Source organism: Heptranchias perlo, chromosome 4, assembly GCF_035084215.1.
Source record: "Heptranchias perlo isolate sHepPer1 chromosome 4, sHepPer1.hap1, whole genome shotgun sequence".
NCBI classification, from domain to species: Eukaryota; Metazoa; Chordata; class Chondrichthyes; order Hexanchiformes; family Hexanchidae; genus Heptranchias; species Heptranchias perlo.
This window is the reverse complement of record NC_090328.1, coordinates 117,434,952-117,455,767: the sequence shown is the minus strand read 5'-3', so window position 1 is coordinate 117,455,767 and position 20,816 is coordinate 117,434,952. Positions and strand designations below refer to the sequence as shown.

Sequence of the window (20,816 nt, the reverse complement as noted above, 5' to 3'; positions counted from 1 at the left end):
GGTTCGATCCCAGCTGCCTGCTTTTTCACCTCCACAGTACTGGGAACTGGTAGCTCTTGGACCGCTTCCCTCCTAGCCTTGTCTATGGCTCTTTCCCCTGCGCGGACGGTCAGGCCCAGGAATTTTACCTCCTGCTGACCGATCTGCGCTTTCTTCTCTAGTCATAGCGGGGCATCGTCAGGGGGGGCTGAGGGAGCTACCACACCGGTAGTGGCTGCTATTCTTCCCTGGCTGGCCATAAAAGATCGCATGGCCTCAAAAAATGACTCCATGGCAGCGGGGGCAATTCCTGTCTCTGCCTCCCCCATCGCTGCCTTTTGGGCTAGGGCGGTAGGATTCTTTCCCTTAGTATCCTTCCAGGGGTTTTTACAATCTTTCCGCCAGTGGCCATCCTTCCCGCACCCAAAGCAGTTTAACTTAGCCTGGGCGGGACGATTCCCTTCCTGGTGCCATTCCCTTTTATGCTGGGCCCCTGGTTTAACCTCGTGGACTTTCCCCTTGGGTTGGGGCGTCTCGATACCCCTGATATTTTTAAATGCTATCGTGAGCTGGCGGATCACCGTTTCCTCGGTGGTCTGGGGGCTACGGGGGTCAAACCAGGCCGCAGCTCGTGTTCGAATTTGGGGCAGGCAGTTTGTCATGAGACAGCGGAGCCAGTGGGCTAACTGATCTCTGTTCAGGAGTGTCCGCCCTGGCATTCCCGGGCATGCGCTCCGGTAGACTGGCCACAGCCTGTCTGCGAAAGCCTGTGGGGACTCCCCAGGGAGCTGTACCGTTTTTCCCACCCGGGCGAACGGACTCCCATCATTTAGTCCCATGGCCTCCAATATCTCATCCTTTAACTCCTCGTAATCTTTCTGCCCCCTTTTGCACTCATCTGATAAGGTTTGGAGGAGGTCACCCCCCAGAGAAAACAGCAGCATTTTTGCTTGTTCTGCTTCATCGCAGTCATTAACGCACGCTGCCTGCTCTATCTCACGGAAGTGTAGAGAGGGTTCTCCCCTCACTGTAAGCTTAGGGATGTGGCTAACCATGGCCCTGAGCTGTGGGGTGCCATGCGGCACTACAAACTGGTTCTGGATGGCCCCTAGGTCCTCGCCATCGGCGGGCGGGCCGTACCTCCGTTGTCGGAGGGGGTACACTGGTCCCGGTCCTGGTCTATCTACCAGGAATTGCTGGGTCTCCCCTAATGCTTCATCCTCCCCCCCCCCTTGCTGCCAGACCTCCTGAAAACTCGGGGCTATGGGTGGTGGCCGTGAAGCCTCTGGTTCCCTAACCAGTGTCGTTCTGGGAGCTGCCTGTGGGACTTCCCTGCTTGGGTTGCCAGTAAAATCCGACTGGCCCGCCTTCGGGCTAAGGAGGCATACCATGCCCTTCGCCCTCGCTAAGGCCATGCCCAAACGTTCTATTTCTTGCCTGCAGGGGCGATGATCTGCGTCCTCAAACCCCTGGGCGCAGGCCAGCTTATATGCTGCCTTTACCTCGCCTACTTTCTCCTCCTGCTCTTTTAATTCTTGCGTGAGGCTGTGGATCTTATCCATTAACCTAGCCTCACTGCCTCTCGCCTCTCTGACCTGGTATTCCAGGTGTTCCATTCTACCTCTAGCGCTACTTTTGAGCTCAGCGATCTGGTATTCCAGGCGCTCTACCTTTGCCTGGTGGTCCCTTGCCATCTGCGCCCTTTCTTGGCTTATTGCCTGGAGCGCTGCTACCCCTTTCTCTTCCGCTGCTGTCTTTTCCTGCAGCTCTAGGGTCAACTGTTTAATCTTGGCTGCTTGTACTGCTACAGCACGGTCTAGTACCAAGACCTGCTTTTTAAAACACAAGAGCCAGACCGCCTTCTCAATACCTTTCTTATACTGTTTACTTGCTGTCCACTGGATGGCTGCATCTATGGGACGCTCGGACTTTAACATATCGCCCACCCACTTTTTCGCGATATTTACCTTGCCGCACACATAGGCAGACAACCTTATCTCCATTGCGGATTCCTCCTCCGCACCACTGTCTGCCTTGTTACACACTTTCGCCTCAGCTCCTGCCTGACTCGCCATTTCTGTAAGGGGTTTCTTTTTTTACTGTTTCTCGGGCTTATAATAGGTCAGCCAGTTATGTTTTCCTGAGCTGCCCTGCCCGCAGTGCGGTTGCGAATCGCTTACCCCTTCCTGATTCTGAGCTGAGGACTTATCGAGTGGTAACAAAGACAGACAAACAGACCAGTGGATTGGTACAAGGAAAACCAATGTTTATTAATAAGAAAACTAAAACTACAAGGTAAACAGTATAATACAGAAGATAAAGAAATCGCTATGGATGTAATACAGTCTTACACTTATCGGGTTGAAAGAAACAGACACATCGAGGGAAAATTCTAAAATCACAAGTTTAGCAATATCCCTTAACCCCCAACCTTACACTTATGCTAGGTTGTCTTGTGGCAGCCAGAAAATTAATGCTCACCGGTGAAAACAGATGAAAAGGCCTGGCCCCTGTGCCTGCTGCTGCCGTCGACATGTGGTTGCGAGGTTTACTGGATGGCTTCCTTCTTAGTTGCTAAATGTAAGGAATCTTACAACACCAGGTTATAGTCCAACAAATTTATTTTAAAATCACAAGCTTTCGGAGATTATCTCCTTCGTCATCTGACGAAGGAGATAATCTCCGAAAGCTTGTGATTTTAAAATAAATTTGTTGGACTATAACCTGGTGTTGTAAGATTCCTTACATTTGTCCACCCCAGTCCATCACCGGCATCTCCACTTCTTAGTTGCTAGCAGACAGACAGGATAGGGCCAAGAGGCGAAGAGAGCAGCTACTCCCTACTAGCCAGAAATATACTGGGCAGCTTCAGTTATACCCTCTTGGTAACAGTTTTTTTTCATACCTTATCACTTTGCTTCATTGTTTGATTTAAGCACGAAACGTAAGACAAAGGACCCCATCTCTGGCCCATTTACATTATGGCCGTTTCCTGTATCGATCTGTATGCTAACTGCTTTACCATTGTTCCGAATGTACCTTGATGGTTCACCTTTTGTCCTGCGATCACTTCCTGCTCGAATTTTGATGTGTTGGCCGGCCATGTTGATAGCTTGCCTCAGGGCTAGAATGCAGCTGCATTGTTTAAAGAAACCTGTCTAGACACGAAACCTGCCAAGTTGTTGAAAAATGCAATTTCAAATCTGCCGGTCCTTGGCCATGTGTCTGACTGCAGCCATTTTGAGAGACCTTGGATTTTTTTAAAACAGTCACACCAGGGTTTCTTTAATAACTCCAATAAATCTTCGGGGTGGGGGGAACATGTGAAATTTTGCGAATCCCTTCAAACATTAATACAAAAATAGGAATAATGTTTTTTTTAAACCTTGCAGACACTGAGTCACTGTAAGGATTTTAAGACACATAACTTAGAGCTACAATACACACCAATCTATTCACTATATGAAAACAAGAAAGTTCAATTTTATACTTTCCAGAGGGTAGCTTTATTTGAATGTACATAAGCTTTAAGGGGGACATCAGTAAGATGATATAATCTCAAACAAACGTAGAGTCCGGTGTAATTGAATTAGCAAACAATTGAAAGGAGGAAAGAAAGAGAGACTTGCATTTATATAGTGCTTTTCACAACCTCAGCCAATTAAGTATTTTTGAAATGTAATCACTGTTGTAATGTAGGAAACGCGGCAGCCAATTTGCACAAAGCAAGATCCCACAAACAGTAATGAGATAATGACCAGATAATCAGTTTTTAGTAATGTTGGTTAAGGGATAAATATTAGCCCGGGACACCGAGGAGAACTCCCCTACTCTTCTTCAAAATAGTGCCATGGGATCGTTTACGTCCACCTGAGAGGGTTTAAAACACTCATCTGAAAGACGGCACCTCTGACAGTACAGCGCTTCACTGGGAGTGTCAGCCTGGATTATGTGCTTAAGTCTCTGGAGTGGGACATGAACCCACGACCTTCTGACTCACGGGCGGGACTGCTACCCACTGAGCTACAGCTGACAACCAAGTATGGGAAAGGTTCCTTGACCGAGAAAGACTACCCCTTGCACAGACCATGGGTTCGGTTTTAATCTTCTTCTCTCCCCACACTCGCTCTGCGTGAACGCAGCGGGAGAGCTGGGGGGGAACCTTCAAAAAGGAGCATTGAGACTTACTGCTCGTTCCCATTGGAATCCTGTTGGCCACCATTTTAACTGCTCGCTGCGGTTAGGTGGTTGAATTTTTTACCAGGAGCAGGCGGGAGCCACGCGAATTTAGTCAAATCGGGGTCCAGCTACGTCAACGGGACCCTGATTACATTTTAATCTGAACCTGAGTGGGAGAAGTCCCTGTGGGCTTTCTCACCAGGTGGGGTTGCCAACCCTCCAGGATTGTCCTGAAGTCTCCAGGAATTAACGATTAATCTCCAAGACACCGCTGCAATGCAAACAACCGGGTGAAAAATCATAGGGGGCATTAAAAAAAATTGTGTTTTCTTTTTCACTTTCTTTGAATGCTTTCATTTATTAGTTATAAAAAAATATTGGCGATGGTGGGGGGGGGAGGGCTGTTTGACTGACAGTCAAGAATTATCCAATTGAGTAATGAAGAGTCTGTCTGCTTTCCAATTGGTGTGGGAAGGCGGGGCATCATGAGGATTGACTTGTCGGGTGACGAATGGTGGGACCGTGCAGGTGGGGCGGTTGGAGGCAGGATGTCATGTGACGATACCTCCAGGAATACATCCAACCAGAGTTGGCAACCCCTATCACCAGGTGAAGGGAGTCCAGCAACAAGTGTCAAAAAGGACAAAGAGGTGCCTGAAAATGTTCTCTCTGTGGGGACAGGAGGAATAGAAGTGCTCCTTCGGGTGCTTACAAGGAAAGTTGTGGCCTCCCCTGCTCCAGAAATCCCCCCACTTCCCTCCCAAATGGACCTTCCCGAAACCCCCTCCAACGCCACGCACCTGCTGGTTGGCGAGCCTTCCTCTCGTGCCAGCCAGTGGCCTCTCGCTGCCCTTGAACTTCCTCTCCCACCCATCAGCTAGCCGTAGATGAGGCCTGGGAGATCAAACACCCCGGGCCTCAAACTTAGGCCTACGAGTGCATTTTGCACTTGACCTACCCCTTCAGCCCCTCCCAATCCCCCCACCCTAACCCCTGCCCAAAACCTGCTGGGGTTAAAATCGACCCCGATGTATAATTTGCATTCTTGTGGACTAGGGTTGCCAACTTTGATTGTATATATTCCTGAAGGTTTCATCATATGGCTTCGTGCCTCCAACTGTCCCCTACGCTCCCACCATCGGTCACCCAACATGTCCATCCTCACAGCGGCCCGCATTTCCATGCCAGTTGGAAAGCCGATTGGATGATTCTCAAAACAACCTTTTTTCCCCCCATCTTCAATATTCTTATAACTGTTGAAAGAAAATGAAAAAAAAAACAGTTTTTTTTAACGCTGCTATGATTTTTCTCCCAAGGCTTTTGCTCGTAGCAGTGTCTTGGAGATTAATCTTCAATTCCTGGAGTCTCCAGGACAATCCTGGAGGGTTGGTAACAATATCCAGATGAGGACTCTACTCAATTTACTTGATATCCTCAGGGAGGCAAATAAGAACAAAAAAGTAAAACAAAGAAAACTATAAAATTCCTCACTCCTCTCAACACATTTAAATACTCCACGGTGTCAGTCTAACCTTATTTAAGTTGTCACGTAACTTGTGTTAATCTCATCAAATACTGCAGTTGGAACTTTTGTCCCCATTTTGCTGAGCGTAAGGTGTATTTTTTTCGCTGACTTACTCATTTTCATGATTCTGTTTTTCTGCCTTCCATCTTTAATTCATTTTTCTTTCTCGTCTTTTGGCCGCCTTTCCTTATTTAATTCCAGGGTGAAAGGTCACTGGTACCAAAGGTCTTCGCGAAAAGATGCTTGGCAGTAATATTTTGCTTGTTTGCAAAAGCACAGTTTGATGACATAATGGGCCAGAAATCGCGCAGAGCAGCAAGGCAAAGCTCACCGCAGCTCCTGCGAATTAAAGTAACAAAAATACTTGCTGCGGGCTCTGTGGCGTTGAATTGCTCGATTTTGAACTTTTAAAAAAATTGTGCACAATCAACCCAGCCTCTGAACAGCGTGATTTCACGCGCACGGAACAGTCTGTGAGAATAGAAGACACGCCCACAAAACCTGTCAGCAAGAGAAGTCCCGCCCACAAGCAGGCAAGCAGACTTCATTCATTTAAAGTTAGTATTCTGGAAGTCATTGTAAACAAAAATTTTAATTTTTTTTATAAAAAGCCAAAGAAATAATTGCATTAAATTAAAGAGACAGAAGGGAAAAATAAAAAAAAATAATTTTTTAATTTAATTTTTTTTTAATGACCAAAAACTATTACAATAAGGAGTAAAATGAGACTCCACATTTTTAAAATTTAATTTTTAGTTGTTTGGCAGGCATTAAGACTAACCGCGCTTTTAAACTTAGTTTAGACTTGGTATTTTTAAGCGTACCTGTTTGGTGGCGTAATTAGTTATTTTCCAGCTGGGCGGGTGAGCAAGTTTGTGATTTTTCAATGATTTCTCTGATTGCAGCTTGCGATGGCCCTTCAATTCGAAGCTGTCATATCACCGGTGAACCAATAGGAGCAAGTTCACGATTCCCACGTTTTAGTGCGGACGTGCAAACGCGGGAACTTGCTCCGTCAATTCACCACTAACAACGGAGAGCGCTGTTGAGCTCCTGCGTTATTTCAAGAGCGATTTCTGGCCCAATAAACCTTTACAAATCACTGGTTGGGCCTCAGCTGGAGTATTGTGTCCAATTCTGGGCACCACACTTTAGGAAGGATGTCAAGGCCTTAGAGAGGGTGCAGAGGAGATTTACTAGAATGATATCAGGGATGAGGGACTTCAGTTATGTGGAGAGACTGGAGAAGCTGGGGTTGTTCTCCTTAGAGCAGAGAAGGTTAAGGGGAGATTTAATGGAGGTGTTCAAAATAATGAGGGGTTTTGACAGAGCAAGTAGGGAGAAACTGTTTCCTCTGGCAAATGGGTCGGTAACCAGAGGTCATAGATTTAAAATAATTGGCAAATGAACTAGAGGGGAAATGAGGAGAATTTTTTTCACACAGAGGTTTGTTAAGATCTGGAATGCACTACCTGAAAGGGTGGTGGAAGAAGATTCCATAGGAACTTTCAAAAGGCAACTGGACATGTACTTGAAGAGGACTAATTTGTAGGGTTATGGGGAAAAAGCTGGGGAGTGGGACTAAATCTTTCAAAGAGCACAGGCACAATGGGCTGAATGGCCTCCCTCTGTGCTGTGAGATTCTATCATACTATAATTTTATAATCTGTACCAAATCATCACCTGCTCTTTTGGTTCTTCTCTTTCCCCAAACAAATAAAAAAAAATAGGTTGTCCAGCTATGAGAGAGAAGAAGACCAAAGATCTCTGGATTAGGTACAACTCATGGTTGGTCAGGAACATTCAACGCTCTGCAGATCCTGATTGCCTCAATCATTTGTAAACCTCTTGCGCAGGGTTTCTACAGTACACTAAATTCAACTTGACTTGCCAACTTCCCAAGTACATGAAAAACGATAATACCAGGGCGGTGGGCGGGGGTGTTGCAATCTCAACTATTGCCCGTTTCTCACCAGATAAACAGGCGTCCAGGAATTGAAAATTGGGAAGAGGGGGCACCTCGACTGCCCTATTGATACCTAAGACCAACCAATTTTCAGGCAATCCTATAAATAAGTGGGCGAGCAGCTCACCCACCTCCCCTGGGTATACGGCCGCTTAAATATGCAAATCGGGGTCATCGCCGAACCCCGTTTGGAATTTTCCCATTCGTACCAGGCAGTGAGCAGCCTAACCAGTATTCCTTAAAGGGACTGTGAGTGGCCACACAAGAGAAGGCCCAGAATATTTTTGTGTGGGGAGGGGGGAGAATTTTTTTTATAGAACTCAGTGAAATTGTTGGAGGTTCTACGTGACCTTGAAGTGGTCAAGTAATTTGCAAGCTAGCCTATCAACAGTTTGACAAGGCAAATAGAAAGTACAGGAATTTTGGTTTGGATGAATTTGGTAAGACCAAGCAATATGCCTTTATTTTTTTTTTAAAAAGCAAATTACGTCTAAGAAAATTGCATTTTTGATAAAATCCATAAATATGATTTTTCCTACTGCTTTGAAGCTTATATTTATGCTAAATAAGCAGCTTCCTTCCTGTAGTGGAATCCCAAAGTACAGCAATGTTCAAAATAAGACTGCAGCTGTCTCAAAACTGGGTCATTATTGATACTCCCACATGATGCACACACATAACTTTTAAAGATAGCTGATCTAACTTTGCCAAGGTCTCACTCTCATTGCTAGATTTTACAATGTTTTTCAAAACAGTTTGTTCAGCTATTTTATTTTCAAGCCAAATGATTGCGTGTTCTCACAAAAATTCTGATTCTTCTCCTCATATGTGTTATAAGGTGGATAAAAATTCCAGCCATCATTTTGCTGTCAGCAGATTTTAAAATTTATTGATATTATAGTGGCGGGTGGGTTAATTAGACTTTATCAATGGCAGTGGGGGATTTGTCAGTATTAGTACCTGATCTAAGCAATAAGCTCATCTTTAAGCTAACGAACCAATTTAGTTTCTGGCAATCACAGCTGTGGCATTTTAGAGAGGTTGCCGATTGGAAGCCAAGCATGTTCCCATGGAGTTAGTGGGCAAAATCCTCGGCAAGGGGCTCAGGGGTACTCTTGGAATCCATAATTCGAGATAGAATGGGTGAGAATGAATCAAGGACAGCCAACATGGATTTGTTGACAGCAAGCCATGTTTGACCAATCTAATAGAGCTTTTGATTGGCTGGGTGAAAGAAATGCAGTAGATATAGTGTATATGGACTTTCAGAAGGTGCTTGATAAAGTGCCTCACAAGAGGCTTTTTTGAAAATATTCAGGAAAGGTAGCAGCATAGATAGGAAGTTGGTTGACAGACAGGAAACAAAGAGTTAGAGTAAATGGGTGTTGCTCAGATTGGAGAAGGGTTGGAGGTTGTGTAGTCCAGGTGTCTACTTTTGTTCTGGATAGGCGGTCATAGGGAGCTCAATCTCAAAATTTTCTGACAACATAAAAGTGGATTTTTTGACAGTGAGGAGAACTATCAAAGATCTCAGGATGACGTAGGTAGGTTAGCAGAATGAACAGACAGGTGGAAGATGTGATTTACTGTGGATAAATGTAAAGTAACGCATTTTGGGAGGAAGAGCAGAGAATGGGAGTACACACTCAATGGAAAGACACTGAAGGGTATGGTCAAACAGACAAAGCAGGGGTTCAGATACATCATTCCCCTGAATATGCAAATAGAAGTAGATAAAACCTTAAAGAAAGCCCAACAGTATTTTGGATAAAGAACCAATGATAAATCTGAACAAAATCCTGGCTAGGCCTGAGTAACAGTGGTGTGTGCAGTTTTGGGAGCCCTATTATAGAAAGGATGTTAAAACCATAGAGAGTGTACAGATGGTTTCACCCCAGAATGATTCCACAATGGGAAACTATAGTTATGAAGAAATTTGAGATTCTAAGACTACTCCCATTGAAGCAGAGAAAGCTAAGAGGAGATTTCAAAGAGATTTTTAAAATAATGTGGAGTTTGATGGTGAAGAGGGAAAGATTATTTCCTCTGGTTGGAGTGACAGTGATGAGGGGGCCTTCAATTTGAAATTGTCACAGAGAGTAAGGAGAGAGGTTAGAAGAATTTCATTTTAACAGAGGGTTGTAGGAGCATGGAATGTACTGCCACAAGGAGTGGTTGAGGCAGAAACAATTGCATCTTTAATGGGAGAATTGGATAAATGTTTTAAGCAGAGGAAGAAACAGGGCTATGGGAAGAGAGCTGGGCAGTAGGATTAGTTTTGGATTGTTCTAGCAAAGAGGTGACACGGACACAGTGGGCCAGATGGCCTCCTTCTATGGTTCTATTCAGTATCATCATTTTTCAACTGTGTTTATAAATATACAATACAGTGCCATCGTCTGTGTAATCACAATGTGGTAGTGTCACAAAAATATCAATGTAACATTTCACGTGAATAGAAAAAATAGCTTGGGTTCCAAAAGGATGGCAATGGCTGTTAGGACACTGTGTAGTGTGAGGTTTATGGGGGTGGGGAGGAAGGGAGGCTTGTGAGGGGAGGGGGCTGGGGGAGGCTTCGAGATTGCAAAAACAGTAATTACAACCTTCTAATCTTGAGCAACAGTGACAGGCTTAGAACTGAGCTGGCATGGCCTCTGTAGAATAAGTTATCGGTAGCACCGCAGCCTAATAGAAAAATGTTCATTCAAATGAATCTTGAAAGAAGCTTTACTTCCTCATCTGAAAGCAGATTTCCCCAAGAGGGTAACTTATAGTATGCTCAGATCTCCATCTCAAAATCAACTTTTTTAAGTTCAAGACTTGGCAATTTGCTTTCAACCAGCAGAACAAGGTTACTTTCAAGATTACATAGAATTACATAGAATTTTACAGCACAAAAACAGGCCATTCAGTTCAACTGGTCTATGCCGGTGTTTATGCTCCACACAAGCCTCCTCCCTCCCTACTTCATCTCACCCTATCAGCAGATCCTTCTATTCATTTCTCCCTCATGTGTTTATCTAGCTTCCCCTTAAATGCATCTTGCTATTCGCCTCAACCACTCCATGTGGTAGCAAGTTCCACATTCTCACCACTCTCTGGGTTAAGAAGTTTCTCATGAATTACTTATTGGATTTATTAGTGACTATCTTATATTTATGGCCCCTAGTACGTCTACTCTATCGATCCCCTTCATAATTTTAAAGACCTCTGTCAGGTCATCCCTCAGCTTTCTCTTTTCTAGAGAAAAGAGCTCCAGCCTGTTTAGTTGCAATAACATTTTTCCATGACGTACTCAATCCAGCCCCCGTCATTCCCGCAACCCTCCCAAACAAAATATCGACAATAATTTTGAATTAGGTAAAAATGATCACCCTCAGCGGAAATCTTTACAGAGCCTGAAGCACTTATAACCTGAGATGAAGAGATGACATGACAATGGCTGAAGCACCATGTTGAATATTTAGTTCTTTCAGCGCAAACTATTATTAGCCGGAAACTCCATCCTTGTCGACAACAACTACTTGCATTTATATAGTGCATTTAACGTAGTGAAACGTCCAAAGGCGCTTCACGGACAAAACTTTGACACCGAGCCACATAAGGAGATATAAGGACAGGTGACCTCGGTCAAAGAGGCAAATTTTAAAGAGGGTCTTAAAGGAGGAGAGTTGTAGAGGCAGAGAGGTTTAGGGAGGGAATTCCAGAGCTTAGGGCGTAGGCAACTAAAAGCACGGCCATCAATGGTGGAGCGATGAAAATCGGGGATGCGCAAGAGGCCATATTGTCATACCCATATTGCTCAGTAAATAATGACACATAATTTATTTTTGTCTAAAAGCATGGCATTTACTTTCTTTTCCATTTGTGTATTAAAAATTCTTTATTAAAATAATTTTTCTTTTTCTACAATATAAGTTAATCTGGTTTGCTTTTGTTATGCACATTCTATACTGTATTTTATGATTTGAATGTTGTCATGTATTATTTGTTGTGATTTTGTGAGAGTTGAATGTTATACTTTTATTTTTTATTACTTAATTATAATTATTTGTATGCAACTTTTCTTCATAAAAATTCATTAAACATCCTGTCTTTGTATGTTTTGTGAACACTCCCATGCAAATACATAAACTCTACGTAAATAGGAAGTGAAATACTAACAGTAGCACTGTTACTGAACTAAATCAAACCCTAACAAGATTGAACACGTGCAATAAATAGACAACTACTGATGGTTTATAACTCTTTCACTCAAGGGAGGAGAGGAAGAATTGCTTGGATGCGATGTGTAATCACACCATAAATTGGTTCATGAAGATTTACTCTGGTCATCATTTCTGGAGAAATCATGGAACTATTCTTCTTCAACACAAAGAAATACCTACCAGAGGAGCTCTTTATGAACGCATCTTTCTTCTTCATTTTCATTCTGTAGAAAAGGGAAGGCTGAGGGGTGATCTGATAGAGGTCTTCAAAATTATGAAGGGGTTCAATACGGTAGACATGGAGGAGATGTTTCCACTTGTGGGGGAGACCAGAACTAGGGGTCATAAATATAAGATAGTCACTAATAAATCCAATCGGGAATTCAGGAGAAACTTCTTTACTCAAAGAGTGGTGAAAATGTGGAACTCGCTACCACAAGGAGTGGTTGAGGTGAACAGCATAGATGCATTTAAGGGGAAGCTGGATAAATACATGAGGGAGAAAGGAATAGAAGGTTATGCTGATAGGGTTAGATGAAGAGGGGTGGGAGGAGGCTTGTGTGGAGCATAAACACCAGCATAGACCAGTTGGGCCGAATGGCCTGTTTCTGTGCTGTACATTCTGTGTAATTCTATGCATTTATGATGTCACTATGTGTGGCGATCAAAGCAGTTCTCTGGTGGTGAGTTCTGTCTCTCCCACACTCAAACAGTGTGAGATGCCAGACTTATTCACACAGAAGTGCGTACCCTGGAAAATCTCCTTAATTCTCAGCCATAGGTTTCTATAGTCATTTGTACAAGCCGACTTTTAATTTGAAAGTAAATTTTCATAAGATTCAGCGATCACTTGTGAATGGTCTGCTTGAGATTAATTTGATAAATTACCAGTTGAAGCACCAGTTAATATCTGTGCCATGTGACTGACAAACAGAGCAGGCACTGCACTAAAGTTGGCTCCAAGAATATCTCTTTTTGAAAAAAAAATGAAATTAGTTAAAGATGCTATATAAATGCAAGTTGTTGTTGTTACAAAGAGGCCATTAAACTGCCAGGTTCGGTCTGTGGCAGAATTTATATCACGTTCATTGTGACTTGAATTGCCCAGTCCAATAGGTGTATTTGGCAATATTTCCATTTAGTGCCTCATTCCTCACAGGAAGGTAAATGATCCGGATAACACTAAGCGATAAGTGTAAATCGGAGGATGATCGGGGCAAAGCCTAGTATCAAGTTGATCAGCAACAACAACTTGCATTTATATAGCGGCTTTAACATAGTAAAACGTCCCTTGGCCACTCACTGTTGCGTTATCAGACATACATTTGACACCCGAGCCATATACGGAGATATTAGGACAGGTGACCAAAAGCTTGGTCAAAGAGGTAGATTTTAGGGAGCGTCTTAAAGGAGGAGAGAGAGGTGGAGAGGTTTAGGGAGGGAATTCCAGAGCTTAGGGCCTCGGCAGCCGAAGGCACGACCGCCAATGGTGGAGCGAAGGAAATCGGGGATGTGCAAGAGGATCGGGGATCACTGGCATAATAAAATTCCTGATCTGTACACACACACACACACACACACACACACACAACTCAAAACTCTATTAGAATACTCAACCACTTCAAAATATCATAAATGACGTTTTATTTAAAACTTTCATTGACAGTCATTCACAAAAGCAGTGGGGACAAGAGGCAATAATCGTAATTCAAAATGAATGCTCTGTGTGAGTTTACTACCTTCCATGGGACAAGTGCAATTGTACCATTGCTTCAGGAGTGATTCCATTTGTTTCAAATACAGTATAACAGATAATACTGTCTAAATGGTATTAGTACTAATGCCATTTCCTATTTAATCAAAGCAGAAAACCACTTGATTAGATGATCATTTTCTAAAGGAGCGAGTAAAAGCAGAACCCTGGTCTTATTCTTAATTTAAGATAATTGGCAAAAGAGCCAGAGGTGAGATGTTGGGAAATTTTATGCAGCGAGTTATGATCTGGAATGCACTGTCTGAAAGGGCAGTGGAAACAGATTCAATAATAACTTGCAAAAGGGAATTGGCTAAATAATTGAAGGGGAGAAAATTGCAGGGCTGTGGGGAAAGAGCAGGGGGAGTGGGACTAATTGGATAGCTCCTTCAAAGAGCCGGCACAGGCATGATGGGCCAAATGGCCTCCTTCTGTGCTGTAAAATTCTATGATTCTAATGTTTTAAGAAAGAGTAATGGATAGCTTGGAGTGATTCCGAGGGAGGAATCTCATGGCGGTCCTCAAACGGAAGAATAAAACTCGAGCAGGTTTAACCATCATTAATCTCCGTGATGAGAGAACAGGTTTGAAATTGCTCCAGGGTGTCCATTATCATCTATTAACACTTAAAATCAGCTGAAGTACAAATGCACTTCATGTAGCTGATGCGTTGATGAATTATGCACACTGAAGGATTATAATCATGATTCAATGCAAATTTATCAAGTGATCGACAGCTGATTCATGATAATAACAAGAATGGATTTAAATCATTCATGCCCCTGGCGTGCTAGGAGCATATACCCACATGGATAGACAATCTGGCTGGATCTGATGAACATGCCTGAATTCCCAATAGGCTCCACACTGGGAGGGTGAGTTCGACAATCTATTCTGCAATAGGATTTGAATTTGAATGTTCCTACTAATGACTGGGAATTACTGAGCCACCCAGGTCTTTTCAGGAACCATAGCTCAGAAGGAATTGTTTACAATCTTAACTTATCAACAAGGCTCTCTTTTCTTTTTCAATATTGAACTTACAAAAGACCTTAGTTAAAGAAAGATTTGCTTTTATAGAGCGTCTTTCATGACCTCAGAACATCCCAAAATTCTTTACAGCCAATGAAGTACTTTTGAAGTGTGGTCACTGTTGTAATGTAGGAAACATGGCAGCCAATCTGTGCACAGCAAGATCCCATAAAACAGCAATGTAAGAATGACCAGAAAATCTGTTTTTTCAGTGATGTTGATCGAGGAATAAATATTGGCCCAGGGCACCAGGGAGAACTCCCCTGCTCTTCTTCGAAATAGTAGCCGTGGGATCTTTTAGGTCCACCTGAGAGAGCAAACGGGGTCTCGGTTTAACATTGCATCCGAAGGATGGCTGCAGTTGTAATATTGTTATATATTGGGCACCCCCATTATAGGAAGGATATAAAAGTCATGGAAAAGGTACTGTTTAAATTCACTAGGATGTTACTAGGTGTACAGTTACGAAGAGAGACTTGAACAAGTGGAGCTTTTTCACTAGAGCTGAGAAGGTTTGGGGTGACCCGACAGAGGTCCAGAAGATTACGAAGGGTTAGAATTGGATAAATAGTGATAGATAGTCCTACTGCGCAACAAAATGGTCACAAGAGGGCACGAACTTAAGACAATCGTAAAGTGAATTAAAGGGGAGGTTAGAAAGATACAAAGAATGTCTTTACAATAGGATGGATAGAACGTGGAATTCCCTTTGTTGAAGCAGTGTCTATAAATTATTTTAAAGGAGAATTGGACAGCTGTTTTAACAAGAGGAGTATTAATGTTCCTATAACTGCACAAGCAGACCACAGCTTAGTAGCACATTAGTAACATAGGAACAGGAGGAGGCCATTCAGCTCCCCGAGTCTTTCATGGCTCCATCTACCCGCATTGCTGCCGTAACCCTTTAATAGCCTTGTACAACACCTAAAGGTTTTGAGCTCATTTTCTGAAGTAATGTTGCAAGTTGTTCTTCAGGGAATTCTTTAATAATTTATTAACAAACTGTAAGTGTATTGCAGAGGTAAAAGGAAAAAAATACAGCCAGTGCTGGAAATCGGAATTAAAAGCGGAAGATGCCGGAAGTATATAGAAAGCTTGTCAGTATCTGAGAAGAGAAAAGGTGAATTAATGTTTTGAGTGTAGACAAGGGCTCCATATCTGAAATATAGAGGAGTAGAGTTGCCGCTTTAGGTGCAATCAGGAAATTGCGCCCAAAATGTGCTTGAAATTGATCTGGTTAGGTTACAGTTTAAGTTTCTGCTAAAATTCATTTGCATAATCACAAATGTAAAATCTTCCATAACCAGCAACTGGGCAGCGCAATAGAATGTAACCTTTTCTTTATTTTTTATATGGCACCTTTAGCAGAGTAAAACATCCCAAGGCGCTTCACAGGAGCGATTATCAGACAAAATTTGACACTGAGCCACATAAGGAGATATTAGGGCAGGTGACCAAAAGCTTGGTCAAAGAGGTAGGTTTTAAGGAGTGTCTTAAAGGAGGGGTAGAGAGGTAGAGAGGCGAATAGATTTAGGGAGGGTATTCTAGAGCTTAGGGCCTAGGCTGCTGAAGGTACGGCCACCAATGATGGAGCGATGAAAATCAGAGGAGGGTACAGATATGGGGAGGGGTGAGGCCATGGAGGGATTTGAAACCAAGGATGAAAATTTTCAAATGGAGGCGTTGCCGGACCGGGAGCCGATGTAGGTCAGTGAGCACAGGGGTGGTGGGCGAATGGGACTGGGTACCACACAATCCCACAATCTTTGACTCAGAGGCAAGAGTGCTACCAACTAAACTAAGATGCTAAGATTTGCAACCCTCACAAGTGGAATAAGCGGACAAGAAGCTGATGCTCCAATTGCAGAATGATGCAAGGAAAAGAAAAGGGACAAAATGAAGAAACTGAGACCGAGGGGAAATAAAAGAAGAATGCATCATTATGCATTTTGATTAAAGAATTTGTTTCCCAGCAAAATGATTGCACAAAAGAACATAAGAGTGCCTTTTCAACTAAGAGCCCACAATATGGTCACAATCCATTGTAGTGTGAGGGATTCTGTCAGCCTTGACAAATTGGTTTCTGCACTCACAAGTCTTCTTGGCTATGGATGTTGACAGAGCTGATATGGGGCTGACCCCTCTCCTTTTCTTGCTCTCAGCTGACAGGAATCAATTAAATGCTGTTAAGCAGGGCTATCCCAGCATCCATACAGCAAATGGAAGGGGACTATTAACTTTATAAGACCTGTCTCTAGACTTTTTTCCCCTTCCTTTGGGGAAGTGCCTAGCTGCCAATTGGCAATCGGTGCCAGTCATGGCTCAGTTGGCAGCACTCTTGCCTCTGAGTTAGAGGTCGTGGGTTCAAGCCCCACTCCTGTGAGTTTGAAATCTAGGCTGATGCTCCCAGTGCAGGTCCCATCTGCCCTTTCAGGTGGACATAAAGGATTCAATAGCCACTATTTTGAAGAAGATCACAGGAGTTCTCCCTGGTGTCCTGGGCCAATATTCATCCCTCAACCGACATCACTAACAACTGATTATCTGGTTATTATCACATTGCTGTTTGTGGGACCTTGCTAAGTGCAAATTGGCTGCCGCGTTTTAGAACAGTGACTACGCTTCAAAAAGTACTTCATTGGTTGTAAAACGCTTTGGGATGTCCTGAGATTGTGAAAGGCGCTATAGAAATGCAAGTTCATTGCTTTTTTGATTATTGACCAGAGTGGTACATTTGATCTCACAATGTGTGGACTCGCAGGCAAGGACTTTTTCATCAGTTCATGGTGTGGGGTGTTGCAGCATTACTCACAGCCATCTTCAAGTAAAATGCTGCCTGGAAAGGTGACTCTACAACTCGTTGGCGAGCACTACATTTCCAATTTAATATGTCCATGCTTTATCATTTTCCCAACTTTCTTTTTTGCTTGATAATAAATGTACATATATATTGTTTGCCATTGGTAGTAAAATTATTCAGCTTCCCTTAATTACCATGAATGGAAAAGCACCAGTGATTCTCCCCCCACCCCCCAAGAAATATAAATCTATCACAGGTGCACAACATCAAGAAGAAAGTATTATCGTCACGCCCTCAATTAACACAGCGACTTGTTACAGTTACATGAAAGTACTGAGTGCAATTAATTGGTACTAATAATGAAAATGGGATCCCACTGATATCTGTATTTCAAGTTATTAATACAACTGGCATCTTTCTAGCCACCCTTCAAAGGACTATGATTCATCTTGTCATTTCCCATTCCAGTCAAATACCAGGGGTTCAAAATATTAAAGCATTCCTCATGATTACACTGAATTTGAATAATATAACGAGTCTATTTAACCAAATAGGTACATTCTGATCATGGGTCTAACTTTTTCATTGTGAAAATTTTTTTAACAAGGGAGCAAAGAGGATTGGGCCTGCAGCTCATGAAAACACAAAGGAGGGAGGTTACAGTGTGTATTGACTCTGAAGGGTATGTAACACAAATATCTTCAGCCTCACTGGACTCTTAAAGAAAATAATGTCTGGCAGCAATTGGTCAAAGGGTTTAGAAAAGTCGTCTTTTTTTTTCAGAGCCATCTATAGGCCACTAATAAAAACTGTAGGAAATGACACTACTTGGGAGTAATTCCATAGAATTGTAGGATCATACAGCACAGAATGTGGCCATTCAGCCCGTCATGCCTGTGTCGGCTCTTTGAAAGAGCTATCCAATTAGTCCCACTCCCCTGCTCTTTCCCCATAGTCCTGAAAACTTTTCCCCTTCATTTATTTATCCAATTCCCTTTTGAAAGTTATTATTGAATCTGCTTCCACTGCCCTTTCAAGTAGTGCATTCCAGATCATAACACCTCGCTGCATAAAAATTTATCCAGCAGACTCCTCCTGAGTTTTTGCTTCGGTGGGCCTAAAATTCTACAGGAATATTCCCATTCCCTTGCCAGGGGCTTAACTAAGTTATGCTGGGTCTCTGCCATTTTATTGGGGTTTCCCAACTGAGGTACCGTGTAATAAGAAAACAAAAACAAAACAAAAAAAAAGGATGTGAAGAGGCCATTCAGTTCACCATACGTCGTCTCTCAAGTAAGCTGTGCCAGCTGTGGCTCAGTGGGTAGCACTCTAGCCTCAGAGTCATGAAGGTTGTGGGTTCAAGCCCCACTCCATGAGACTTGAGCTTAAAATCTGACACTCTAGTGCAGTTCTGAGGGAGTGATTATCACAGTGTTGTTTGTGGGGCCTTGCTATGCACAAATTGGCTGCTGTGTAACCATCAAAAGTACTTTATTGGCTGTAAAGCACCTTGGGACATCCTGAGGTTGTAAAAGGCATTATATAAATGTAAGTCTCTCGATATGAACAAATAATTATTTCCCCCCACCACTGAGCAGTTGATATCTGGAATAGACTCCTTATGGAATTAATGCTTTTTGACTAACCCCTTCAAATAAGAGCTGCTTCAGTACCTGCAGGTTATGGGGATAAGTGAAGGTGCAGGTAATCAAATTCTCCATGGATTATGATGGTTCCAGTGTTGCTGAGATAAGCACAGGCTGGTTTGTTATCTATGGATGCAGGAGAACAGATTTTAGTGGTAGGGATATGTAAAAGGATAGATCATCCGAAGTTTCAGTCCATGATTGTGTCGAATATACACGGTCTGTGGAAGGAATTGAGTTGGATGAACTTTAATGGTCTTGTTTCAGGCTTTCTTTTGCGGTTCATCAAAACGTCCCACTTGAAAGCCCTGCGTTAGTCCCGGAAAGTTTAGCTCTCAGTTATGCTTTGTTCTTCTATAATTTTTGCAGATTACTGTCTTCAGGATGGGATCAGAGGGACATCAGGACATTGACTTAGCCATTCTAACAGCACTCCTGAAAGGTAACAGTTTCCTCTACTCTTTCCTCGCCAGGATAGTTCGACAGATCTGCTGAATTACTTCTGTCCTGCTAATGTGCTTCTGCCTCCCTATCTCTGCAACCTCCTCCAGCCCTACAACCCTCCGAGATCTCTGCGCTCCTCCAATTCTGGCATCTTGCGCATCCCCGATTCCCTTCGCTCCACCATTGGCAGCCGTGCCTTCAGCTGCCTAGGCCCCAAGCACTTCGATTCCCTCCCTAAACCTCTCCGCCTCTCTACCCCTCTTTCCTCCTTTAAGACGCTCCTTCAAACCTACCTCTTTGACCGTCCAGCTGAGGGCGGGCCTGACCCAAAATCGTCCCCTCGACACGGATTTTCCACCCAAAAATGGGCGCGACAAATTTCTCCCCTCAGCAAGTTAACACAAGCCCTTGTAAAAATGCAGCATAACACTTCAGCAACTCCCACTGAATATTGTTGTTTATTTTAGAGAGGCAGTGAATTATTTCAGAAGACACTAATTACTGCGGTCTGTCCTTTGGCTTGTTTACGCTGTAGAAATTGTTGATTTAAGATCGAGTAGTTTGCTTACAGACTTACTAACTGATTTCTTAGCTTCACAAACAAGCCTCTGGAGAATTATATTGAGAAAACAATATAATTTCACAATGAGCGCTTCTGTATATAGAACTCAAAATGATGAACCGTCAGGTTCCACCGAACAATTACAGTTTCTCAGAGATGTGCAATGAATGAGACTATTGAAAATGTCTCACCTAATTAATGTCCTCTGGTATTATTATGCACTAAATTACATACACAAGAATAACCACAAGTGAAGCAAACAATGATTAAAAACACTTAACATGTATTCTGGACTGAAATTTAGAAAGCATTCAGACGACTGAAATGGATGAAAGTGAATCAAAAATCACTGGGGTTGTTTACAACGCTGATTTTCAAACTTTCCTGTGTGGGAGCTTTTCCTGCAAATATTAACAGGCTCCTAGGAACCCCCTCCCTCAAGATAGGAGCATAGGAACAGGAGTAGGCCATTCAGCCCTTTCGAGCCTGTTCCGCCATCCAATTAGATCATGGCTGATCTGTATCTTAACTCCATCTACCCGCCTTGGTTCCGTAATCCTTAATACTCTTACCTAACAAAAATCTATCAATCTCAGTTTTGAAATTTTTCAATTGACCCCCAGCCTCAGCAGCTTTTTGAGGGAGAGAGTTCCCCTTTGTGTGAAGAAATGCTTCCTGACATCACCCCTGAACGGCCTAGCTCTAATTTTAAGGTTATACCC

At 43.0% G+C, this 20,816-nt stretch overlaps 1 protein-coding gene across 5 annotated transcripts in view; it reads left to right on the top strand.

The window, feature by feature from the left end:
• Window positions 1-20,816, top strand: part of trpm3 (transient receptor potential cation channel, subfamily M, member 3) — a 425,666-nt gene that overhangs the window by 323,353 nt on the left and 81,497 nt on the right. For all 5 annotated transcript variants that reach the window (XM_067983531.1, XM_067983535.1, XM_067983534.1 and 2 more), the window contains one exon: window positions 19,458-19,530. In XM_067983531.1, coding sequence (XP_067839632.1) covers window positions 19,458-19,530 — 73 coding nt within the window. The remainder of the gene's footprint in view (window positions 1-19,457; window positions 19,531-20,816) is intronic.